Source organism: Thermobia domestica, chromosome 9, assembly GCF_964235325.1.
Source record: "Thermobia domestica chromosome 9, izTheDome1.hap1.1, whole genome shotgun sequence".
NCBI lineage: Eukaryota > Metazoa > Arthropoda > Insecta > Zygentoma > Lepismatidae > Thermobia > Thermobia domestica.
The window spans coordinates 204,306,685-204,334,596 of record NC_137462.1 but is presented as its reverse complement, the minus strand read 5'-3'; the positions used below and the strand labels follow the sequence as shown (position 1 = coordinate 204,334,596).

At 36.4% G+C, this 27,912-nt stretch overlaps 1 protein-coding gene across 2 annotated transcripts in view; it reads right to left on the bottom strand.

Moving 5' to 3' along the window:
• The window catches only part of Xpd (general transcription and DNA repair factor IIH helicase subunit Xpd), a 75,956-nt gene extending 48,044 nt beyond the window's left edge, over positions 1-27,912 (bottom strand). Inside the window, exons 1-5 of one of the 2 annotated variants that reach the window (XM_081725768.1) lie at positions 27,670-27,912; positions 18,892-18,991; positions 8,062-8,316; positions 6,184-6,417; positions 4,037-4,160 (exon numbers count right to left, since the gene is read on the bottom strand). In XM_081725768.1, the coding sequence (XP_081581894.1) occupies positions 4,037-4,160; positions 6,184-6,417; positions 8,062-8,316; positions 18,892-18,991; positions 27,670-27,674 (718 nt within the window). In that variant the 5' untranslated portion in view covers positions 27,675-27,912. The remainder of the gene's footprint in view (positions 1-4,036; positions 4,161-6,183; positions 6,418-8,061; positions 8,317-18,891; positions 18,992-27,669) is intronic. The other variant, XM_081725767.1, reaches the window with a different exon arrangement.

The window sequence follows — 27,912 nt, the reverse complement described above, 5'->3', positions numbered from 1 at the left end:
CAGGGTCCAAGAAACCAAATAGTTTTCAAAGTAGTCCTTATCGTGTTGAGTGAAGGTGCTCAACGGTTGTTAATTCGGAAAAATTTGCTGGGATATATCCTTTGACCGTCTCAAACTTTTTTAAAACAGCTCTCGAGGAGTCACATGGTTTACATCTTGGTTCCAAAAAATCAAGCGAGAGGGGGGGGGGGAATCGCACGGAGAAAGGTCTGGCCCATAGGAGTTGGGCATACATCTGAAACTTTACTTGGCCAAAAACTGAGAAACGATATGAGATTTCTTGTCGTGATGAAGATGCTAACCGGATAGGCACATCTCCGATGGCAAATGAAGTCTTCTAGCCTCTTCACTACTTTCACGTAATAGAGTCTACTAAAAACTGTAGTAGATTATGGAACTTTATGGTCGTAAAATATAACACTACAGTCAAGGAGCCGTTCTCTAGCTCTCTTTTGAAAGCGTAGTGGACGAGTTACAAATGCTACCCACCAGGAATGTAGCAAATTTGACTATAATGAAATGAAATGATTCCACATCGCCGATACATGGGTAAATTTATCAGTTTGCTGTCTTTCTGACTATGTGGACTTCAAATCAATCAAATATTAAGAATATCATAATATATCTCGGAATCTATAACGTGATATCGCTGTTTAGTAAAACGGTATTCTTCAACTGTCAACCACAAACTTTGAGGTCCTAACTTCGTAGCTCCCATTGCTCCATGGATATGCATCACTCCTATGAAAGCAAAAGTGTTTCAAAAGACCAGTCGTAGCACCCTCATTGCCTCAGACTCTGCGGTTTGTTAAGTTTTAAAAGGTTAACATCATGAGATTTCACACATTAGAAACAAATTCATCAATATAACGCTTTTCGAAAGCACTTTTCAAAGGTAGATTATATAATCTAGCTGTGTGGAATGGGTGGAAAATGCAAAACGAGCTTTCAAGTTTCTCAATAAACAGGGTGTCTAGCAAATTTCTCTCAGCAATTTCCTGACATTTTCCCGACTTTTCCCGACCATTTCCATATTTTTTCCGACCTAAGAAAAAATCGTAAAGTTAAGAAAGGTTAAAATGTAATGAAAAAGTGTGCAAAATCATACCCAATCAAATACTTTCTCCTTATTCATGTATACAATGATGTAATTTAATCACGCAACTTCTTCTTTTCTTCTATAGTAGCGACTTCTTCTGACAACTGATTCACGATTTTCTGTTTCTTTGCTTCAAGTTACTTTAATCTCTGTTGTGCTTTTTTTTTTCTTTTTTTTTTCAGCGACCCTGCGATTTTTTTTTCTGCCATCACTTTCCTACGATGTTCTTCGGCTTCCTTGAATCTCACGTATGCATTTCTCATTGATAGTATCATCTGGTTTGGGATAGGTAGGAACCAGCTACATTAACAGCACACACACTACACGCTGCGCCACTAAAGAATCCTCTGACAAATTTTATATTATTTTCTTGTTTACGGAAAAACTCCTTTCTAAGGCTGCATTGCCATGGGAAAGAATTCGGCACATCTTTACAACCTTGCAGAGATATACATCATTTGGTGATAAGACACTCATTCAAAAGTCATCAAGTCAGCGTTCACTTCTTTTTTAAGACTCCATTTTCTATCGCACATGTATCTGACCTACTAGAGCCTTGCATTCTCTGTCTGCCTTTTCTGCGTCGAATGCTGAGACAATATACTCTGCACCAAAATTTCGAACGTTGCTCTCATTTGTTCAACAGCTTCTTCCTGTGAATAGCAACGAGGAAGGGATTAAAAAACGTCAGTGCCTTTGTAAGGGAGTACTTTAGCAGAGACTTCTGCTGTAATTTGGAAACAAAAAGCTGATAGCATTCACGAACTTGTTTACAAAAACACAGTATTTTCTTTTCACTAACCTCTGTACATTTCCTTTCCGTACTAAATTAACATAGATGTTTTCATTTTTCTCCATAACATCAATCTCACCCTGTCCATCGTTTCTTTTGTAACGAAGCGTGGCACCAATAATTTTAATAACTGAGTGAGGATGCCATGTGCAAATGGAGTCATAGAGGTGTCTGACTGATATGCGGTCAAGAAATACCAGAGTCCTCAGCTAGGAATTGAAAGAAAGCTAATTTTGCAAGGAGCAACTTTTCGTTCAAACTTTCAGCTACTATTCTGAAGCTGCTACAGTTGAGTTCTTTGTCTGTTCCTTTAACGGTTTCAATATACTTTCTCACATCCGGTTATATTTCTTGGCTTCCTTTGCTACTTTAGCATTTTCTATTCACCGAATGTGGCAAAATGGAAGAGGAAATAATGACGAACCTGTTACTTCAGAATACTGAGCACGCCCTGCTGGTACCATTTCAAACAAGTTATACAAGGCTCTAACAAAAGAAATCAAATCCATCCAGTTTTTTTGTATGTCAGTCTTAAAACCACCGTGAACAACGTGAAGACTACACGAACCAAGTTCAAGAAGTCGTGAAGCATCTGTACAAGAGTGGCACAACGTTTCTCTTTAATTAGCCTTAAAAGTGCCAAGTTTATGTTTGGCCCATCCTTGAAATTTGCAGAAGCTTAGATGGCATAAGCAACTGCAATACTTTCTGCAAACCATATAGTACGTCTGTAGCTGCACTATAGTCCATAAAAACAGAATTTAAATACAATGTTCTGACTCTGTTGTTGCTGTCGTCCCAGAAGTATACACTCACATCCATTTGAGTACTTTGCGCAACAGGATTTAAACTTTCATCAAATCCAATGACATAATGTTCGCATTCTTGCAACAAGGATTTAAGTTCATGTTGAAAATATGGACACAATCCACACACGATGATATATGACATTTTGTCCTTGTGCAATTTCATGCCATTAGCAATTGCACTGTCTGGAAACATCCTAGTAAAAAAGAACACTATTTTCAGCACTGCGTAAAAAGTTGTGATTCATCACCGCGTTTATACACCACAAAATCTCTGCCTGTGTAACATTATCCTTCACTTTATATTTGTCCAGGGTCGAAGTACTAGTGGAAGAGCATGTAAGAGGATCAGTGCTGGTGCCAGGTACGTCTGTGTGTGATGCTGCTATAGGAACAACTGAACTTTCTTTAGGTTTTGTTGGGAAATGATATGTCATTGCAAAAGTCTTGTTGAGTTGCTGCAAGGTTTTAACAGTTATCCGCCAGATTTTCAAAAGTATTTTTATTCTTTTTCTTAAAAAAAACAAAAACACTCGAATCCTGAGATTATTATAGACAGATGTTATATTTTACGAATGGAAATTATGTTTAATAAAACAAACTTATCTGCCTCCTACATTATAGACACAACCATTTTCAATCTAACGTATACTACAAACAAATGACTGACGAGTTGCGTTCTTAATAAAAGAATGGCAAAATGCGATTTTGTGAATGATTATATTGGAATTTTCAAATCTAAGTGCGGTGACATAAAGTGTTCACATCAAGCAAATAAGCACAATAATTGTCAAAAATGTAAATTCAAATTTCCCGATTTTTTTCGCGAATTCCCGACAAATTCCCGATTTCCCGACCATTTTTTAAAATTTAAGACGAATTCCCGACTTTCCCGACTGCTAGATACCCTGAATAAACAATAATATAAAATTCTAAGTAACTTGTAACTAATATTTAACGTTTAAATAATTCGAGAGCATTTAAATAATGTTAAGCCGAGAAATGATTAGCATCGAATATTTATACACTGAAATAATTATTACTACAGAAGTCAAAATAAGTAAAGGCTTTGTTTAACATTAAATTTCTCTCCACATTAAATAATCTAACTATTAAGAAAGAAATAATAAGAAAAAAGTAAATAATATCAAACAGTCATCTAAAAGGTCAACAATATCAAACAGTCAATTTTTGCTCCTCCAGACTATTAAAGATTGTTTTGAAAATTTGTTATTTAATTTTTTGAACAATCTACTAACAAGATTGTTGCTCAAGCTGTTTACATTATAATAAATATCTAACAGGATAGAACAGCTAAAAAGTAAAATATCTACTTGCCTATATTGTGAGCTTCATCAAATATTACCACAGAAGACTTGGAAAGTTCCTTCGATACTACATCCGCAATTTTTGGATCCAACAGATAATGATAACTGTAAACGACTATATTGGCATGAAGCAACTAGAAGAAACAACACAAAAATATAATCTTAGTAAGAACGTTCCAGTCTTTCTCATTACAAGTTAATGCAAATGAGAAATAAATGATAGGTTACGAGTGAAATGATAAACTGATACAGAATGGGAGAAGTATTAGTAGATATAATGACTACCACCGATCTTACATGTTGCTATTTAAGTTTTATTTTATTTATTTATTTATTTTTGCATTACTTTACAGACATTTACGTAGCCGCATTTGTTACTTCCTAGTTCAAAATTGAGTGCGTTGCATACCCACACACGTATATATATATATATATATATATTTAGGGGGGATTTTTTTAGAGGCGAAGAACTCTAAAACTGGCAACACTGTTTTCTATGACAGCTGATATTTCAGTTCCCAGTTGTTTCGAGGTTAGTTTAGTTTGGCAATTCATTATGAATAGACTCATGTCAGAGCAACATTTTCAAATTGTGCAAATTTATTTTGAAAACCATGGTTCAATTCGACAAACTCGTCGGGCATTAAGTGCATTTTACGGTGCTCATAATGGACCTGTTAACTGGCCACCTGGTTTGTGCGATATAGACGCCATCTCTGGGGATATGTAAAGTCGATTATCTACGCCGAGAAACCAGAAACAATTGAGCACTTGGAAGCCAACATTCACGTGTTATTGCAGAAATACAGCCTGATTTACTGCGAAGAGTGAAAATTGGACCTTCAGATTACGCCATGTACGCACTAGCCGCGGTGACAACACGTCCGAAATCATATTTAAACATTAATGCCATAAAAATGACTGTCAAATAAAGCCAATTTCATGATATTAAAAACATTTTTGGGTCGCGGTGGCTCAGTGGTAGAGCGTTCACCTCTGGTGCTTGGGGCCCCGGGTTCGATCCCAGCCCCCGCCAAGTGAACTTTGTGGTGGACAAACACCGTGTGCGTGGGTTTCCTCGGGGTTCTCCCGTTTCCTCCCACTTTCTTCATTCCTCCATTTCATTCATTACTCATCATCACAGTCTCTCCTTTAGCCTAACCGGCATAAGCGTGGGACGTAAAACTCAAAGATTTTATTTCATTTTTAAAAACGTTTTTCTATGTTTTATTGCAACATAAAGTTTTCTGCCCTAAAAAACACCCTTTATAAATATGTACTGTAATATTTTACACGTAGTTTATTATATTTGTAAATATCAACACGTGTTTTTTTTATTTATAAACAAAACCACGTGCTTTTTTATTATAACTACTACGAAAAGCAAAACAATAAAAATCTATCATTATTAGGTCATGAGACAAAAAAACAAACAAAAAAAAAAAAACCACTAGCATCACCGCTGTTAGAAAGGATATAAAACACCATGTAATATCTCAATTAACATTAGTTTTATCTACTTAATTTTTTTCTCTTAGCTTGTCTGAGGCTTTAATTTTTTTTATTTAATCCAAGCACTTTAGCTTGCCTAAAGCTTTAAGGTCTTTTGCCTACCTAGCTTGCCTGAAGCTTTATAAAAACAACCACTTTTATAGCTTGAATGGAGCTCTAAAAAATCCTAATCGTAACCACATAGCTTGCCTTAAAGCTCTGCGGAACACAACCTCCCTTTGCTTGCCTAAAACACTAAAAATTCCTAAACACTTCCAGTTCACTTGTCTAGATCTGGGTAAAAGTCTTTCCTTTAACTGTCTGGGCCTAAAAGCACCTATCTTTTACCCAAACTGCATACTCAACTTTGTATTAGTCTTAAGACCACACTTATAGTATATTTCCGTTATACTATATATAAAAAAATAATAAAGAAATTATTAAAACAATCAAATCCCGTGAGCAAAGCTGCACTACCTACTATCTTAACAAGGTAATTTTATTATATATATATACATATATATCGTTTCATATTATGAATAAAGAGTTTGGCCCAGAAATTTGGAAGAGACTATAATTGATGTTTTGCTGCTGGTTTATAAATGAGAACCAACTAGACAATTCAAAGATATAATATAACAAAACTTATTCTATTTTTATACTTACTGTGTATCTTGCAAGGAAATAGGGACACCAATTCATTTCTCTTCCATAGTCTTTTAAATCATCCAAATTATAGATGCCTGGCTGCATAGGGACTTCACGCCCTTGTGCATCAAATGTTTCATAAAACGTGCAGATGGGAATGTTGTCATTTCTTTGATGTCTTTCTCTCACATAGGATGCAGTTAAACTGTGGCATCGACCATCAACTATTTTTCCCTCTCGTTCCTTGCTAACCTGTGATAAAACATTAACCAAACTGAGAATTTTTTAATTAATTTTCTAAATACTATCAGGCTCACTTTCTAATTCTTGATTTTATTCATGGTGTTTTATTATTCAGGTAAATTAGAGAGAGAGAGAAAAAAAACTGAACATGGCGACAACTTAAGAATAATACATACGACGGTAAAATAACTACAAATTCGCCTCAGATGACAAGTCATTATTTGCAGACGTACAAAGAAAGTTTCAATTCGACAGAAATAAGAAAGCTGCAAAATGCACAGAGATCTAAGGGAATTACAACCCGTTTGAATCATCTTACCTTCTCATTTCTTTATGGTGAGACCGTAGCTCCAATCCTCATATACATACAATATCTTATCCGTTAATACACATTCTAGCCTTTTCTATTGCTACTCAAAGATTTGACAAAAGAGTAGTTAATTTGTGGTGAAAGACTGAAGGTTTTTCTAAATGAATATGACATTTCTTTGGCATCTTTACATCAAGGTTATGAACAGAGATTTACTTATTTATGTCTCTTCTTGTCGTTCCTTCCTCTTTCATATAAGCAGGCCCTTTTAATTTTCTTCTAAACTTTTCTATTTTCATCGTTATTGCTTAGTGCCAGGAGCGGGCACAGCCCACACATATTTTACAGCAAATATTATTTTACAATAATTATAATGTTTTTAATTTTTTCGAAACATGATAATCACAACCTCACCTAATTCTGACATTTTTATTAAAACTACCCTTACTTGGAAGTCTTATAACGATGCATGTGTTCTGCACGGATTTTCCTATGTTTTTGCATTGGCACCAGTACGTATGGTCGCTCTAACTTTCGTGTTAGTTAAACAGAATAGCATGAACTGTAGTCTCTGCAGTTACAATTGGCCAAATTACACCCGAAGATACCAAATACATACAAACACTTCAGCACTTTTGTTTGCTGTAGTTGGGTAAATCGCTGCAGTACAAAAAAAAGCATAGATTAGTAATTTTCAAGAGAAATAAATAAGTTGTGGGGAAACTGAATTCATTATGTCTAATGTTGAATACTGTACAAAGTGTAGGGAAATTTTAAGTTTGAACTGGAACTTCAGGTGCCGGTCGTCCTTAAATAAACATCATTGCCAGGAATGGATCAATATGTAGTTTTCTGTTTGTTTACTGCAATACAGAAAATGCAGATTGCCCACACACTTTTTTCCTTAGTATCATAATACCAAGTTTTTTAATTTTTAATCTACACTAACGAAGTCAATGGTAGTTCGTTGAAATAATAGGATGCTTATACGTCAGTTTTAAACTATTGAAATATGCATCCAATGCATCCTTGCGAGCAACTAAAGTTCTTTTAATTTACGTGCTGCTAAAGTGTTTGACAGTTACAATCGATCCAGGATTTTATAATTAAACTGCCAACATTTATTGCAACAATAAAAACATGAATAATTAAGATTTGCACGTACAACTGCAGGGTTATCCCCAGGGAGTCACCCATCAGATTACATAAAAGTTACAGCATGGTAGCATGAGCCACTTGCGCATTACGCGGTTACCAAAGCCCCAATAAACAAAATAAATAAATACGTACATAAATACAGAACAAAAGCAACAAAGAGGATGCAAAAATAGTTCAGCACTTACCTGAGGATGTATACACATATTCTTCCTGGAGCTAAGAACCATGCCAATCATCTTAAGTTTCTCTCCAGTTTCCTTTTCATAATATGCCATTAATTTTTTCAACTCTTCTATAACCTTTTCGATTTCAGGCACTGTTCGAGAACAGTATATTAATTTGGATACATCTAGTGGATTCTCTATCATGTACGCAACAATAAGTGATAGCAGAGAGACTGTTTTGCCTGTTCCTGATGGCATTTCTAACAAACAATGACCCTGAAAAAAAGTAAAGTTATGATTATATAAACGTGAACTCTGGTTAAGTAAAAGTAGTGCAGCGAACTTCTATTTGTTTGTAAAAATCTTCAGCGCAATTCTGACAATATCAGTTTAATATAGCTACTAGCTGAGCATCCGTTTTTCGCACGAGGGAAATGGGTTTATGGGAAATATTTGAAAGGTGTATTTGCCTAGAATGTGTATTTTAATCGAAATGGAATGGTGAAAACCCAGCTTGACTCAAATACTCGAGAATCCATTTCAAACGGTGCAGCCACTATTCTTTGTGAAAAGCCTAAACCTCCCTAACTCCCGTAGGATATATATATTTCAATTAAGGTGTAACTGTGAAACTATATTAATGCTGTCACTGCTCCTCTGCAGTTTCTTCTCCTCTGATTCTTGCCACCCTGTTTTTCATTGCCTAATCTCTTCCGTGCGATTTACTCTTCTAAGCCTGTCGTCAGGAATATTTATAAACAAATGAACATAAGTTTTTAATATTTATCTTGAAACGACCTTCAATGACTTTACAAGGAAAATTTTGTACAATATAGATATTGACAGGATCTTATTCTGAATATACTACGTGAAGGTGTTTCCAGCAAGGTAGAAATGAAACGAAACATCGCAGTGTGCCAGAACCCCAAAAACCTGGCCAAAATAAGAAATTGTGTTTTACTTTTTATGAAACTTGGCAAACATAGATTTAGAAGGTCGCTTACTACAAATTTCATACCAAAAGGGGAAAATTCAAAATGGCGCATCCAATATGGCAGACACAAATTGTAAAGATATGTATATAAGTGTAATAGATATTACAGAACAATCGGATGTGAAAACAGGAACAAACAAGATCATATTTGTCATACATTATTATGTCTCGAAAGATCACAGCCACTTTTTATACGATCTATATCACAAAACAGTCTGTTCCAACATAGTGTCTTTCTTGTTTTGTTGAGACATGGGCTGGCGAAAGGTCGAAAAAAGGGAATCAAATGCCACTAAGAGACGGAGCATAACATTGTCTTCTCTCTGGAGTACTTCCATCAGTGATGCTCTCGATACAGCTTAATGTGCTTATTTTTGACCTCCTAGGCCTCTTTATACATTTGTCCTATCGGAAGTAAGCAATGGGCGATGATGGCCTAGCCATGAGTAACAACCTTATTAACTGCTGCCGGCATGTACAATCACGAATAATTCACAATATGCAGTTACTGGGTATTATTTGCCCACTCTTCAAATCTGTCTGTGTCGATGTCCAACCCTGAGGATAATGCCGACACAGAGCACTTCTCTATGAGTTTCGTGTGAAGGCCCGTTATCGTGGCTACAGTTTCCGCATTCTGAAAAAAACTAGTCATGTTGCCTTCATTTTATGCTCCGATGCCGCCCGGCCTTGGGTCACCAAAAATGATACCTAGCTCGGCTTTCAATTTCCTTTGGATATCTTTCTTCCTTTTCTTCACGGCTGACTGGTCTTCTCTTCGGACTTGTCATTTCTTTGTCTAGTCTGCAGGCTACATGAAGCAGCCACTTCACGAACGTAATCCATGCATGTAATGTAGAAAGACCAAATCTGAAGGACTTGGGATTTTCAGGCTTACTGATGGAGGTCTTCTTGTAACTGCTCATATCTTTAGTTTTGTGCCACATATCTAACAGTTTTGTGCAGACTTGTATGCATAATAGCGTAGCAGACTTTGCAGTCTACCATCGTCAAATGGAGGCTGTGTTGCGTACCGTACGTGATTATAAGCAAGATAAATATCATGGCCTAGTTTCTTCGCTTCACTCCTAAGATGCTGATACTGATGTTTAGTTAGATTCGTTTCCAAAACAATGCCAGAGCCTTAACTGAATCGTTTGACGTTGCAGTATGTCTTTCGGATTGTGTGCAGGACTTCCTAATCTTGGTCTCTCTAGTTGGACTTGACTCGGTTTCTTGTAGTACTTTTGACTTGTCAAGTTCAAGTTCTCTTTGCTCTCTGTATTTCATCGCGGCTGCGTAAGCAGGAGTGGTTTCACGCTCGACTGACTGACTTGCCTCAGTTTTTCCGTTCTTTGATCTTTCACTGCTTTCTACTAAGTCTGCCTTTGGGAGTCCGACTTTCGCCGAGGTCGATGACTATGGTTCACTATCACTCAAATTAATATCAGTACTCGGGCAGTTCGCATACTTTCCCTCTACTTTACCGTATTTGCGATTACATTTTGTCGAGCTTCTGGAACATCTAACAGAAAAATGGGACTACTGTTTCTTGGTCAGCACTACATAACATCTCTCCACATGATATGTAATCTTCCACGAAGCGCAGGAGCTGCTGCTTTTTTGCTTCTCTGTTTCCTTCTGCATTCTTCAGAAACTCAAATAGCATTCTTTTAGTTATTTTATGTGGCATTGCTTTGAAAAAAGAACAAACTTCCTATTAATACGGTGTATTTTAGTTAGAAAATTTCACACACCATCCACAGTACATATTCATTTACAATCTAAACGGGCAAAAACGGACAAAATTGGTTCACTGTTCCAGAAACAAATAATTCAAGTACTACATTAGCAGAAAACCTCGTCTTGTATCCGCTTTTCCCGGATTAAAAACCTACGAAACCATAAAAATGTGATTTTCTTTGTGATTTACAGTCTACTTCTCCATAAGCATCCATAGAGTTGATAAATTACATATAATGTCGTAACTAATGTCTATCATTGAATTATAATATACATAGATGAAATAAACAATAAAGTTACCCACTCGTGGATATGACGCTAATATCAGCAAAAAATATCGCAAACTCAGCCTTTTCTAATATAGAAAATACACGAATACATTACATTTACAAAATTTCGTTTTGGCTTTAACTCCTGACCAAAACAGAGAACATATGTCAGTAACAGTCATAGCAGTATACGTTTGGGACCTTCCTGGATAATATGTGTTATGTGATAGACCCTTACATGAACTTTCATTTTTTGGGGTTTTGTCCAGGTTTTCGGGGTTCCTGGCGCACTGTGATCGTAGTGAGCAAAATTACGAGAGCTGCACTGAAAGTTTCGGGAAACTGACAGAAAGATGATAGCCAAAATGCATTTTTTCCTCATACATTTCGAAGTAAAATGAAATGAAATCTTTGTTTAACGTCCCACGGTTATGTCGGTTAGGCTAAAGGAGACGGTGATAATGACAAATGAGTGAAATGGTGGAATAAAAAAGTGGGAAGGAACGGGAGAACCCCGAGAAAACCCACGAGCACGGTGTATGTCCCCCACAAAGTCCACACGGCGCGAGCTGGGATCGAACTAGGGACCCCAAGCACCGGAGGTGAACGCTCTACCACTCAGCCACCGCGCCCCGCATTTCGAAGTATTCGCCCTTAACGGCAATACATTTGTTCATTCGAATAAATAAATTGTTGAAGCTGCTATGCTACTCAGCAGTAGATATCTCAGAAATTTATTCTGCATGCTTATATTGTCTGTCTTAAGCTTAGAAATTGCTATCCACGCCTTTTATTTTTGATAGTTGGAAACAAGAAAGAAAGAAAAAAAAAAAAACTCTGGGGATTAGCTCTCCTGAATAAGCAAGATGAGACGAGTTAAACACTTTCATTATTCAGAAACTCCCATGTTCGAGCTGCTGTATGAGACCTTGCATTTTCATGATGCAAAATGATGCGATGTTTGAAGTTCTGGATCTAATTCTATTGACTACTTCTGCAACAAATATCACTCAGTATTAACTGTTCTGCGATTCTCCAAGGCAATATAGAGATTAATCCAGATTTTCTGAAGAACGAAGCAACCATTTGTGTTATGTGAAAGATCGACTTTTGTGGTTTTAACTCATTTTGGAACACCCATAAAGCAGGTTTATTTATTTATCAACACAACAGGCAAATACCCAATTAGTGTTGAAATATTACAACACATTTTTACAAGTTTTTTAGTGCTTTACAAGACGTTGTACATATATCGATTTTATCATATTTTTGATATAATTTGTTCTAGACACAACATATTCTCCAGATTGGTGACTTCAGCATTATGTTGGTCCTAGCCTTTTTGCAATAGAAGAGACCTGTACTATTAGTTCTAACTGAAGGAACTTCGAAGCGTAATGTTGATATAAAGTTTGAGCAATTGAATTCATTTTGAACTATTTTTTGGAGGAATACCAGATCGGCGATATTACCCCTTTGTTCTAATGAGTAAATATTACGATTATTTACCACTGTGCTACAGTTTTCAAGTGAGGGATAAATTCCAGTTACTATGTATATCAAATACCTACGGAATTTTGATTGAACATTTTCAATTTGTTGATGGTACTTTCGTTGCGAGATGTTCCATATTACAACAGCATATTCCAACTTGGTGCGTATATATGACTAATACATTTTCAAGAGTGTTGCAATATTGCCGAAGTGCTTACCATTTCTAATTATGAATCCTAATAATTTAAAAGCATCACGAGTAACATTTTCGATGTGATAATTGAACATTAATTTCATGTAATATCTACATATTTAACTGTATTAGGTTTGCTGATAGAAGAATTACTAAACTTATAATCATATTTAAGGATACTTTTGTTTCTGCTGAACGATAATACGTTACATTTCTTTATGTTTACTCCAAGTTTATTGACTACACATTAGTTCGCAATACTCTCTCAGTCGTGTTATGAATCAAGACAATCACGTACGGATTTTATCTGGGCGTATATTTTACGATTATCAGCGAACAACAAGTTTTCAGTATTGACTATATGATCTGGAAGATCGTTGATGAATAATAGAAATAGTAAAGGTCCCAGGTTGGAGCCCTGTAGAACTTCTGATAACGCAAACTACTTGTCTGAATTAAATTCTTTACAGACAACTGGGTGCTTACGTTCACTTAGATATGATGATTGTCGTTTAGTTTCGTGATCATATGAACAGATCTACGTTTCGTCACCTGTAATGATGTACACGGAATTTGATGCTCCTGTTTCGAACAGTTTGAGCTTAACTTTGCATCAATCATACGGGCGTCTTTTTGCTCTTGAATTAAAATTGTGGGAGATCCAACGAGAGCACAACTTTTTCACACATAAATGATCATAAAGAATTGTTTGTACTTGATTCACGTCAATACCTAAATGTGCCTGAATTTCACATGTCGATCATATGCAACTGACTTACGCACAATGTTTGTTCTCTTGCACTATTGCTGTCGCTGCGGGACCTTCACGAACTTTGTCACTGACGCTGTCGCGGCTAAACTTACACTCCTCAAACCACCGATAAATAGTTGTTTCAGAAGGGAGTTTCATTATCAAACGTAGCACTCATTCGATTGACACATTATTTATTGTGTAAAACCATGACGAAAGTCATCAAATTACTACATGAAAATGCTTTCTCGTCAAATCCATTCTTTTCAACGATTTCTCCACTTCAAACTACGACTGACTGATTTAAATCGAATGATTTTTTTAAATTATGATTTAAATCAAATAAATTTTGCTCAGAACAGAAATAAAATGCGATATTTCTGTCCCTTTTGGGATACTAATCGAACGTAAGTCTGCAATTCGCATCTTCATCCGTATGGTGGTAGGATCTAATGAAAGTTTAAAAGAAGTATATAGCTTTTTAGATTATAGTTAATGGGCCAAGAATTTTGACAACGTATTGTGTTAGTCGTTTCATATTGTACAGGAGATTTGAGGAGACAGCTTGAATTCATTGAACATTCAACATGGGGCCACAGTGACGTGCGGGGTCTCTGGTTCGATTCCAGCTTCACCAAATGGGTTTTGTGGTAAATAAAACACCGTGTGCTTAAGTTTTCTAAAGTTTCTTTTCACTTTCGTCATTCAACCATTATCATCCATCTCATCAATACCATTCTCCTAAGCTTAGGCGCATAATTGTAACTTTAATAATAATAATAATAATAATACATTACTCACAACTTTTAGCTTAGAAATGTACATATCGTGCTAATACATATCATAGCCCTTTTGTCCTAACTGGAATGTTTACTTATACCTAACGGATTCGATATGAATTTTTGATTACAGGCCTAGTTGGTACATACCTTACACTTGGTTTTTACCATGTTACTTTGACATAAATGCGTATAAAAAGGGATATCAAATTTATGCCAAAAATATATCGTCTCTCAGAACCCTCTCAAATTAGAAACTTAGCACATAAACTCCTCATTAAAAATAACTGGATATGTGTTTTGAGTTTTCAAAATTTCGCTTCTAACGGAGAATGGGAAATGTCAATGTTGTCCCTCCATAATAAAATCAATGTTGTCCTTATCATCGCATGAAAATGGCTGAATAGCTTGAAATGAATTTTTGAACATAGCACTTGCGTCGAGTCAATTTTTATATCATTCTCATTAAAATGCGTATCCTAAAGAAGATGGAAAAGGGGAATAAAAATTTATTCCCAAAGTAGAGTATCTCACGAGTTCCTTGTGTTCGGAAGATAAAATTTTAAATATAAGTCCTTATCAAAATTAACTGGTTATGTACTTCAGTGTCTAAAATAATCAATTCTGCTTCTAAGGGTGGAGAGGGGTAATTTCTATGTTAGTCTCAACATATAAAAATAACATCGACGTTGTGTTTCATCATCACCGGGACACAGGTGAACAGTTTGGAATAAATTTTTGAGCGTAGTTAGCAGCCAAAAACTAATGTGCGTGGAGAAAGAGAGATACACACCGCAGAACCGTATATTCCAGAACCCAATCGAATAGAAGTGGAAGCCGCTATAAAGAAATTGAAGAAACACAAATCTCCGGGTGTAGATGAAATTCCGGCTGAGTTAATTTTAGCTGGAGGCGAAAAATTGTGGAACAAGATACACAAACTCATTCTCCTTATCTGGAACAAGGAAGAATTGCCACAAGAGTGGAAAGAATCAATCATTGTTCCAATTCACAAGAAAGGCGACAAAACTGACTGTAATAATTATCGAGGCATTTCTCTTCTGTCAACATCCTATAAAATCCTTTCAAATATTCTGTTAGCAAGATTGACCCCATACGCAGATGAAATTATTGGAGATTATCAGTGCGGATTTAGACGAAATCGATCAACTATCGACCAAATATTTACCATTCGCCAAATACTCGAAAAGAAGTGGGAATACAATACCCCGGTACATCAACTATTTATTGATTTTAGAAAGGCTTACGACTCGGTTAGGAGAGAAACATTATACAACGTTCTTACAGAACTTGGAATACCGAGAAAGCTAATTAGATTAATTAAGATATGTTTAAGTGAATCCCAAAGTAAAGTCCGGGTAGGAAAATTTTTGTCCACGAGCTTCCACGTCGAAAATGGCCTGAAACAAGGAGATGCGTTGTCGACATTATTATTTAACTTTGTGCTGGAATACGCCATAAGGAAAATCAAAGATAGCAACCAGGGCCTAGAGTTGAACGGCATTCACCAGGTTATGGCATATGCTGATGATGTAAATTTAATAGGGGATGATAGGAGAACAATAGAAAGAAATGCAGAGATCTTATTAAACGCTTGCAGGGACATGGGTTTAGAAGTAAATGCAGAGAAAACTAAATACATGGAAGTGCGTCGGGACCGTAATACGGCAAATTGTGGAGGCGTTAAAATATTAAATAATGCTTTTGATAAAGTGGATACTTTCAAATATTTAGGATCAATATTAACAGACGAAAATCATATTCACGAAGAAATTAAATGTCGACTAAAAGCAGGGAATTCGTGTTACTATTCGGTTCAAAATCTCTTGTCGTCGCGAATTCGGTCGAGGAATTCGAAGCTTAAAATATATAAAACGATAATCATGCCTGTTGTTCTGTATGGATGTGAAACATGGTCGCTTACTTTGAGGGAAGAACATAGACTGAAAGTATTTGAGAACAGGATCCTGAGAAGAATATTCGGACCCAAGAGGAACGAAAATGGGGAATGGCGGAAGCTTCATAACGAGGAACTACATAGTTTATACGGTTTACCCAACATTGTTAGGGTCGTCAAGTCTAGGAGGCTTAGGTGGGCAGGTCATGTAGCTAGAATGGAAGAAAGTAGAAACGCTTTCAAAGTCTTGACTGGTAGACCCATAGGAAAACGACCATTAGGAAGACCTAGGCGCAGATGGGAGGACAATATTAAGATGGATCTCGCAGAGATAGGAATACAAAGTAGAAACTGGATGCAATTAGCTAAGGATAGAAGTCAGTGGAGAGCTTTTGTGAACGCGGCACTGAACCTCCGGGTTCCATAGGCCATAGAGAGAGAGAGAGAGAGAGAGAGAGAGAGAGAGAGAGAGAGAGAGAGAGAGAGAGAGAGAGAGAGAGAGAGAGAGAGAGAGAGAGAGTTAGCACTTGACTCGAGCCGAGTTTTTATCTTGTCACTTTCACCATAATGTATATCTTAAGATAGAAAGGACCTAGGGGTTCAAAACTTATGAAAAAAATGTGTGTATAACGAGCCCTTCACGTTAGGAAGATGAAACTTGATATATAAAATCCTTATTGAAATAGGTTGACATTTACCCCACTGCTTTTGAAAAATTCTGCCTCTAAAGGAGGAACACTTCTGTAGTATTTTAATTTCCCTTTTTGTATTTATAAAATGGGCAAAGCGAAGACACTGTTGAACTGTCTAAAACGAATTTTTAAATTTACTTGGGTTGATCTGTGTATTTATCATTACCTCTGCACGTGAGGGGGGGAGGGTAGATTTTCGTACACAATAACGACCGCACCGTTTGAAAGGATTTTTTAAAGATAACACTTAGGTCGAATTGGGTTTCCATATTTTTCTCTTGATTCAAATACGCATTCTAAGGGAGTGGAAAAGGGGTTGAAATACATCTTTCATATATTTACCATAAACCTATCTTCCTCGTTAAGAACGGGCATTTCAGCTAGTTGTTAATACTGTAAATAGAGAGAAAAAAAGAAAAATATATTTGACAAGAAAAAGCCATCCTTAATTAGAAACAGCTTACTACTAAAAAGCTCTTACATATTGTGGTATTATTTCTGACACTGAATGCAGATAACTTCAAATCAAATATTTATATTCATACACAATTCATGTCGATATATACCTTTGCCGTGGAGAACCGGGTTCGATTAACGGCGAGAGCTCATGTTGTCTGGATCCCACGTTAAACTATAGGTCCACGTCTCATAGAGCCTCACTACTGAAAGGAACGCTAAACTGGAAATCAAATCAAAATCAATGCTGATATAAAAGTTTACTTTGAATAATTTCACAATTTTAAAGCAAAAGATATTGATATCTATTATGAGAAAGTTATGATGAAGGGAATATTAAGAGATTGTAATCAACGCTGTACAACACAATGCAAATTGTTGCAGTTTGCAAAACAGTTGCATATTCCACATGTGCATATTTTACTTTGGTCCTTTACTATTTAAGATGCTTAGAAAGAAATACATACTAAGGTTATCATAATTATTTTATTTCGTCCAATTGTTGTGAAGTAAATTCTGAGGATTAGTGTGACCACCAAGAACAAAACCACAACCTTCCTAAGACAAATCTCAAATCCCCATAATTTAACAATTAAAAAGGAATATAATTTAAATTGTATTCTGTTAAAAAAAATAAAAAGTATAGATAATACAAATAAAAAAGTCCCCCAATTATATCTTTTTCTTTTCAATTGTGATTTTCTTTTTCAACTCTGCTACATACTGCTTCTATAAAACACAATGCAATTAATTGTTAATTGGGAGGTTAATTGTACAGGGTGTTACAAAAAGAATGACCTGAATTTAAAAGTCCATATGTATTGATAAAAACATTATACAAAAATGGGATAAATTGCAAAATCGTCAAGTTTTAGCTATGCTATTACAAATGCTCTATGTGTCCACCAGAAGCAGCACGAACAACATCTACACGATAACTAAATTCGTCATAAACTTAGGTCAGCGAGGTTGACCTGGACTCTTATCTTTGCACAAGCATCCTATCTCTTCAAATTGGCGACACCAACGACGAATGTTTTTAGGTACAGGCAGATCAATGCCAAAACGCCGACGAAAAGCACGCTGGACCGAAATCACTGACTGGGCCTTAGCAAACTGCGGCACACAAAACGCCTTCTTGAGCGGACGCCATCTTACTTCTGACTGACTGCAAACTGAGAAGACGAATTGACTGACATTAACGGCGATTTGCTGAAACTCTAGGTCACGCCCATTCAAACAACACTCATTTCCTTGCCGGCACGTCCCATGTTCCGTAATTATTACCGTCGAAAATCAGATCATTCTTTTTGAAACACGGTGTATACTGAACACATATACTTCACAAATATTACAATTTTCAACATATCGCAAGTTCTCCAATACTAAATTTATGAAACTTTCAGTGCAACTCCAGTAATAACATGTTATAATGCTTTGACATGTATATTATTTTATTATTGTAACTCAACATACGGTTTGTTACAAACTTAATTTGGTCCCAACATTTAAGAATTTCACATTAAACAAGGTTCTTATTGAAGAAAAAATTACGAATTTACCTTTGCATCCAAAGCTCTCTTGAGTTCTAGCATGTATGCATACTGCTCTGGATAGATGTATTCATATGGAAAATAAACCGGAAGTCCATCAACGTCGAGTCTACGAAAAAGACGAAAAAGACTTGTATCAGCAATATAATCCCAATAAGAACGAATGTCATGTAGATGCAATGCTCTATAAGCGAAGCACAATGGACCAAACGAATTTTTCCAGATTGTTTTTGAGGTCTGTGGAACCAGTATTTACTTCCATATGATGTTGGGTAGTCTAAGTCTCTGTCTATATCAACGGAAAGCAAAATTTGACCTATGTACGTCAAATTCTTAATACAACACTAACATAAGGTCCCAGCTACTGCCAAGTGGGCTTTGCGATGAGCAAATACCATGTGTGTGGGTTTTCTCGGGGTTCTTACGTTTCCTACCATTTTTGTAACTATACCACTATCATTTATCATCATTACCGTCTCCTTCAGCCTTAGTGCATAATTGTGGAACGTTACACTAAAAAAACGTTTTGACAATGCAAAACCACACTCAGGAATTCTAATTATCATTCTACTTACAGATTTCTGTAATTCCTGAAACGCATGGAATTGGATAACTCACATAACACAGAGTCAAACTCTAGAACCATGAGTGGAATGTTATAATCATCCGAGCCGGTGCTACGAAAAATTTAAGGAATTCCTCTCGGTAAGAACACGAAAGCGATTAAATTGGCCCTATAATGTGCCGAGTCCGAAAAGAAGAAAAGAGTGACTATCTCTGCAGGGTTAGTTCCAAGAAATCTGTCTGCTGATAAGAGCACAGACACTAGCAGTAGAACGGTAGCCATTTATGGAGCGAACTCAACGCCAAACACTATTCACAGGAATTCAATTACTGAGAACGTGTGTGAAATTGTTGAAGATTCTCAGCAGTTGGATGCCGCCAAGAGCAGACTGGCAAGCTAGAATAGCTTCACAGATTTCTGTACACGACTATGGAACTCGTTGTCATTGGCCGCCGTCTTCGTATTCTGAGATGGAACAATAGACAGCGCCAAGCAGCTCTAGAGCAGCACATACAGAGGAATCATCATGAGAATAAAACTCAACGAGTTGACTAAACGTTAGTCAATCAGCACGCTTCAACTTATAGCGTGGAAGATGACACAGTAGGTAGACCCTCTGTGGTCACTGGAAAATGGTCGCCACAGAGATATGAATGCACTCTCCATACGAAGGAAGTCGCAACTACATAGGATGAGATCAATACACGGACACGATACCGGATTCAGTACAAATGTGAATAGGACTATTGTCATTAATGACGAGCATCCTACTCTCATCCAGGATTCACGCAATAGCGATTAGTCACTACAAAGGGCTCTGCGCTATGACTTTTCTGGCCATAACTACGTCAAAGAGCAGCAGTCGCATAATACAACGTGCTGGTGTGCCCAAAATGCTGGCATTTCGAGCAGTAAAGATAACCAATAATGTAGGGATGTACTCCAAAAATATCAGATTTTCATGAATTTCGAAAGGGTAGGCAAATTGAAAATCAAGATCAAAGCCTGACTAACGCCAATTTACCTGACTACTTACATTTAATGCGAGGTACGCCTGCTCTACGTTGGTCATCCAACTACATGTTATCTCCTTTTCAGTGGCGGTAGGAGATTCTAACATGAAATCACTCCCCGTCAGAAAATCACTAGACGATGAGGTTCCACTGATATGGGTACCGGTCCAACGTTATTCAATTTCTTAAGTAGCTTCAGTTTGTTGCGAAGCTACTTAAGAAATTGGATAGCGACTAATAAAGCAATTTCGCATTTTCCAATGTTTTCAATACTAGTCCTTAATACTAGTCGAACGGTTAGATACAGCATTCATATTTTCAGCAGTCTTTTCTTTAATTATAAGTTGCCGACCTACAATAATCGCAAACATATGTCTTTCCCACATACTCTACATAGGATTGAGTTTCGGCCTCGCTCACATTAGATTTGGAGATTTTGCCGAAAAGATGAGCCCTGACTCCAAATTAATGACTTTTTATCCATAAAAGTGTTTTAACATTTATAAATGAAAATCACGGTGGTTACTGCAACACCATATCAGTATGTTCGCTACTTCCCTAGCAATCCCGCAGGCACGACTTCACTGAAAAATCAGCATGGAGCCACTAGGTTAAAGAGAATGAAAGATGCATCGTACCACCATTTCTGGCGATAAAACACATGGTCCCGCAAAAATAAAAAAGATAAAGATAAAGGTATCAAGAAAGAAAGATCTGAATTAACTAAGCACAACACTCAGAAACCCAAAACAAGTAACTAATACAAAAATGCGAATTTCTTGAAATATAATGTATAGTTTTTAATAATGTTAGACAAAAAATTAAAACACTTGTCTTACACACAAACTAGGAGGGAATGATGCATATTGTAATAATAAATTTTATTGTCGAATCAGCTACATAGCCATAGACAACGTCAAATTATAACTTACTACAATAATATACAGCAATAGTGATTGTTCATTATCTACAATAAGTGCTAAAGTACTAAAGTTCACCACAATAACATATCTTAAATATTATTACCTAACAAAAATTAAATATTATCGTATTCAAAAAACTCATCTATTGAATAAAATGGTGTTTTTACTAACCAAGAATATTATCTATTTTTGAAGCTACCCATAGGTAGTTGTATCAGTTCTATAGGTAATTTATTATACAACCTCACACTCATGGCTTTATAGCTATTTTGTGATTTTGTTAATCTCAAATATGGTACGTTGACACGTCTATTATTTCTAGTGTTGTATGAGTGTATGTCATGCCTATAGCGTATTTCTGACGTTTTGCCCTTTATGTACATCAACACATTGTGTATATATATAAATTGATTACCGTCATTATTTTTAATGTTATGAATAATGGTTTACAATGGCACGTATTCTATGCATTCATCATTATTCTCAACTTTTTTTTGTAACAACAGAACGTCATTCACATGGCTACCATTTCCCCATAACAGTATACCATATAGTAAGATACTTTATAAAAACGCAAAATATGCGGATCTTACATAGTTTTGTGGTACCTGATTCCTCAAATTTTTTATCAAATATATAACTCTTCAAAGTCTTCCTGTAATATATTGAATATGAGAGTCCCATGATAATTTGTTATCAATAATAATGCCCAAAAATTTTACACTGTCCAAATTGTTCTCGGTTGCCATACCTCTTAAACTGAACTTTAAATGTTTCGTTTTACCTTCATTAGGGAAAAAAACATTCGTCTTAAACCACGATCCAGCTTCAGATAATGTTCTTTCTGTGATTTCTTCTAATTTTTCTAAGTCGTGGCTAACACTGAGAAATGTTGTGTCATCTGCATATAAAATAGAGTGACTAGTTACACAATTTGGTAAATCATTAACCGTTATAGTAAAAAGCAAAGGCCCAAGTTCTGAGCCTTGCGGTACACCATATACAACCTGTGCAACTTGTGACTTTTCTCTTCCCACACATACCACTTGCCTACGATCCTTAAGGTAAGTCCTGAATAAATTTAGACCAGTATTTCCTACACCATAATACGCCAGTTTATTTAATAATAGATTATGGTCAATACAGTTGAAAGCCTTGCTCAGGTCACTAATGAGTCTATAGCATCAACCGTATACCTTTCGGCCCTAAATCCAAACTGTGAATCACTAATTATATTAAGTTGTTCCAAATGATCACATAACTGCATTTTTATAATGTATTCGATAATTTTTGAAAAGATAGGGACCAGCGAAAGAGGGCGATAACTAGCTGTACAATGTTTGTCTCTCATTTTATAAATTGGAACAACCCTAGACAGCTTTAGTACGTCAGGGAAAGTACCTTCATCTATACATCTATTTATGCAATATGTAAGTGGACTTACAATGCAATCAATTACTTTTTGAATTAGAGTTGTTGATAAATCATAAATATCAACACTATCCGAGGACTTCATTCTTTCAACAATATCTAAAACCACTGCGGTTCTTACCCAGGTAAAAACTAAATTATTCTGTACCCATTTATTAGAAGGCGGTTCAGTTATGTCAGAGACCCCTACATTTGGATTTTTACGTATTTCCTCAACCGATTTAATAAAGAATGTGTTAAGTTCGTCAGGGGACATGGGTATACTATCCTTATTACCAACTTTCATCTTTGTCTGAGGAAAACACCTACTGTTTGTCCTGAAAAGTCTTCCGCCAACTACCTGCTAGTCCGGTAGCGGTATTCGAAATTAAGAGGGGAGGCAAAGAACATGCAGATCAAGGTGGTTATGTTAATGATAAATAAAGCTGCTGTTCAGCTCCAACACGACGGTCCACTGCACGAAGAAGCTTAATGCATGTATACACGATTCGGATTGACTTTCGTATTGTCCATTTTAGGGTGCTTACATAACTTTCTTATTTCTGGATTTCATTCATCACTAACTTGACTCCAACTGCGTTACCTACAAATTAAAATACCGAGTGTGGACATATGACATCAAAACTACAGTGCAAGAGACACCAGGCAACCTGTGTTAGGTAGCCAATAAAAGAAAGAAAGAAAGTACTGATGCAGAATAGTCCGTCAAAGAAATGGTAACTTTATGGTTAACATGAGTGGGTGAGTATGAAAGAGGATTGTCTAGAATACTAATTTCTACTGTCGTGGCATTTCTTTACAAAACCAGTATTTTATGTTTATAAGTGTAATACTACTACTATCAAACCATTACAAGGGCTATACTAGGGTTAAAATGAGTGTGCACCTATCAAAGCCGACTGTATAACATACTCATTTCGATCGGCGGAATATTTTTACACGATTTAGGAAATCTGGATTTGTTTACAAGTATAGATTTATTAGTGTGAAACCATTCCGTCGCTGACGCCCTTGCTTCCTATAAATGTTATCCCTGTGCTCCTTTCCCCTTTGCTCTTCTTCTGCCCTAATTCGGTTAGATAGCATCCTCGTTTTTAGTAATCCCCTAACGGAAGTTGGATATTTTTGCGGTATCCTCGTTTATGCAGACACCTTCCGTCACTGACAGACCTGCTCACTACTGACGCACCCCAGCAGGGGGATCTCTCCTGTGTTCCTACCCTTAGTCGATTAGATAGCATTCTCGCTTTTAGTGGCAACCTAGCAAAAGCTGATTTATGTTTATTTTGCCAAGTCATCTTTACGGTGTAAATCAGGACGCATATTTACACTTGCAAGGGAAACACATCAGTTTACACTCATATGATCAATCTGTACGCAATAATTTGGGTATTGTGCTAATAACCGTTGGGAACGTCTTAAAAGATCACTTGAAGCAATAAAAGTGAAAGAACTTTTTTAACGAATATTCTACACTTGCGTCTCAAAAACTGTATCAAACCTAATTAGGGCAGGACGAAGCTGGTGGGGCAGCGCAGTAAAACGAGGAGCGTTTACAGTGAGCAGGTGCATTAGGGAAGGTGGCATGTGTCCCATTAAAAGCAAGAAGTGAACCTAACAGTCAGGCCACATTAACATTTAGAATATTAATATGGATGTCAAAGGCTAGATTAAAAAAGAAAAATGTTGATTCCCTGCTCTTGTAAAATAACATTTTATGTTTCTTCCTTTAATTTTACAAATTATTCACCCCTAAAATAGGACAATATCTTGACTTTCGCCCTGAATGAACTTATTCAGTCATAATGCTCTTCAAAATTAAACATCGAAGAAATGCAAAAATAGTTTTTTCAAAAATATTTCTGAAGTAGCCCGTCAAAATTAAACATATACTGAGGAGCTGTATTATAAATATTTCTGAAATCCTACAATTAACCTATGTTTTACTACAACTATATCTCCTTTCAGTTGTAAACATAGGGCCACAAGCAAAGCAAGTTTATTCAGTTAAGATTTTTCAGTCATATCAACAGACGGCATTACTCCAGCAGACGGTTCTACCAAATTTTGACATCTTTCTTACATTTTCAAGTTAGGTTAGACCTTTATATTTCTTTTATCAGAGCGTGCACTAAATGAGAAGCTCTATTACTACTGGCAGATTGATTTCAGGAAGGCTCAGAATAAATACAGACTGGACGTATGGCATAAAAACTACAATGTATAAAACACGAACCAACTTGTACTAGGCCACTAAAAAGCATGAATGCTATCTAATCGAGTCAAGGCACGAGCGCAGCACGAGGATCGAGTGGAAGAAGGGGAGGGTGCGTCCGTAGGGAGCAGGCGCGTAGGCGCTGATGGGTATGCGTATACACGAGCATCATGGAAGACCACATTTACATTCCAATATGCTGTGCACTGACAGTAATTACTTATTCACAATCTCATTCCTTCACGAAAAATGTTTTGCATCGTATTTTACTAACTCCAGCAGACGGCAAGGTTCTAGATTACTGGTCCCCCTTCCCATTGAGCACTAATAAAGACAGAAAACAGCGTTAGAGCCCCGCTTTCACTCACTAACGCTCGCTCGGCAATACTGTAGAAGTTAAATGCATAAACTTTAGTACAGAAAGAAACCTACCTAGCTACTAATGTACATGGGGGACCAGTAATCTAGAACCTTCCCCCAGCGGATCATCATCTTAGGTACGTAACTAAAATAGCTAGCTTAATAAAATATTGATATGAGTTTTTGGTGTAGATTCATTGTAAGGATCCACATATTTGTAAAATTTACAGAACATACTTATAATAATATCAAAATACGTTGTGGTGTTAATTGTGAGATGTGTAGAAATAGATGAATGTAGAAATAAATTTATGAAAGTCTAAACTTTTAAGTACAGATTCCGCCATTAACCACATTATACAAAGAGAAGTAAAGTGAGATTAAGTATCTGAATATAGTGCGTTTACCATGATGTTCAACCAGAGAGGTGTTCCAGAGTTAAAGACCCATATATTTACGAAATTTAGTAACTTAACATTTAATGTTTTTTGTAAGCTTAGAACACTAAATATGTAAGCAATGAAAACATATCGGGAACGGGATATACCTCTAACGTTCATAATAACGGAAAATATATAATCCAAAACGTAAGGAGTCTTCATGCCATACACTAAATTTTGCTCTTTCCAGGGATGAAATGGGGCGTATACAGCGTATACCCAACAAAAATTCTTATATTCCAGCGTATATTCACCTTAAATTTATGAAAGAATAAGCGTATTGGGATGCGTGTACGCCAAGTAGTCTTGAGTATACGCTATACTTTCGAAAACGATTGAGCGTATACCTACCAAAAATTCTAGCATTACGCCACTGGCTGTATCTTAGTTTATCTGTATACTTACCATCACCGACAAATCTACTCCCTACGGACATACTCCCGCGGGGGTGTCCCTGCTGTGCTCCCGCTCTGTCCCAGGTAGCATTTGTTCATGTTATTGGCCACCTAACATAAGTTGGTGGTTTATGTTTAGATAAGGGTAACTGCTAATTGAAAATACCAAACAAATCCTTACCTAGCCTAATATTAACAGAAATTAGTGAAAGTGTAAATTTTTTTTGATTCGAGAAGAAGCTCCCTCCTCAATTAAACATGGGACATTTCGCACGATAGGTTTTATGACCTACGTACACAGAAGCCCTGCTTCAGGAAATCTGCACCGAGGAATGCAAGTCCAATCCCCAAAGTGACGTAATGCTAACTAATGTTATAAAAAACGCGGTTCCGTTTTGTATTAAAAATTAGGAACATTTACAGGATAAATGAGGGAAGAAATTACGATTTGGAGTGCTTATGTGATGTTTAGGTGGCAGTAAAGTTATGTTTAATACGAGAAAAGATACGTAGAAGTGGGTACTATTAGCAAGATGCGGAAGGTTTCGATTATTCAGCAACATGGTAGTCGTATAGGATGGCGAATCGCTGCATTGAATGTGATACTTCCGCATTGAGTTTTTATAATTATATAAGAATAATGATGAAAGTCTATTAAAGTTTTATGGGAAGTACGGATTACTGAATTTAGCTGATAATTGAAGCTTCTATGAGAACCGGGCCTAGTCACTGTTCTACTTTAACTAAAGTCTTAACGGGTAGAATAACCTTACCTAAAATAGCCTAGCATAACCCAATAATTTTTAATGTTCTAACTGCTTTTTTGTAGGTTTGAAACGGGAGGGGTACCTATAAACTTAAGCCCCCCTACAGCAATTGTTTTGAAAATAAAATGAAGATGAAATCTTTTAAGTTTTACATCCAACACTTACGCCGGCTAGCCTAAAGGAGACGGTGATGATGAGAAATGAATGAAATGGTGGAATGAATGAAGTAGGAGGAAACATGAGAAACCCGACAAAACCCATGCACACGGTGTTTGTCCACCAGAAAGATCACTTGGCGCGAGCTGGGATCGAACCAACGACCCCATGCACCAGAGGTGAACGCTCTACTACTCAGCCACCGCGGTCCCGGAGATTGTTTTTGAGGTATACTCACTCAGAAACGAGAAATTACACAATAATAATTTTATGAAAATGGATCAAAACTTACTTAACCTTAAGCTAACCCGTTCCTAACCCCTCCCCTACTTATTTATATCTTACTCTACTCTACCCTACCCTACTCTACTATACTTTTTAAAAGGGCCCTACTTATCGATGCGCAGCTGGAGCGTGTCTTGTAAAGTTTACCCAAAATAAATATATACATGCAAGAATTTATGTATGGACCCGTACAAAAAATTTGCTTTGAGTTATTAACTATTAACTATGATTTCTTACTTCATTTTATTAAAATCGTATTTCACGATAAAATTCAAACACAAAGACTGTCTGCAATATTTTTTAAGTTGGATCACATAAATAACAGGTGTTTTCACTGGCAGGTCCTGTCACTAATTTTAGTTTTATGTAGATAGTAAATATTGCAGTAAATAAACTTCTCTAAAATCTTAAACTCCATAACGTAAACCATTTACACATGCTTGACGCATTGTGATGTTCAGCTATTTCGCAATTGTCAGA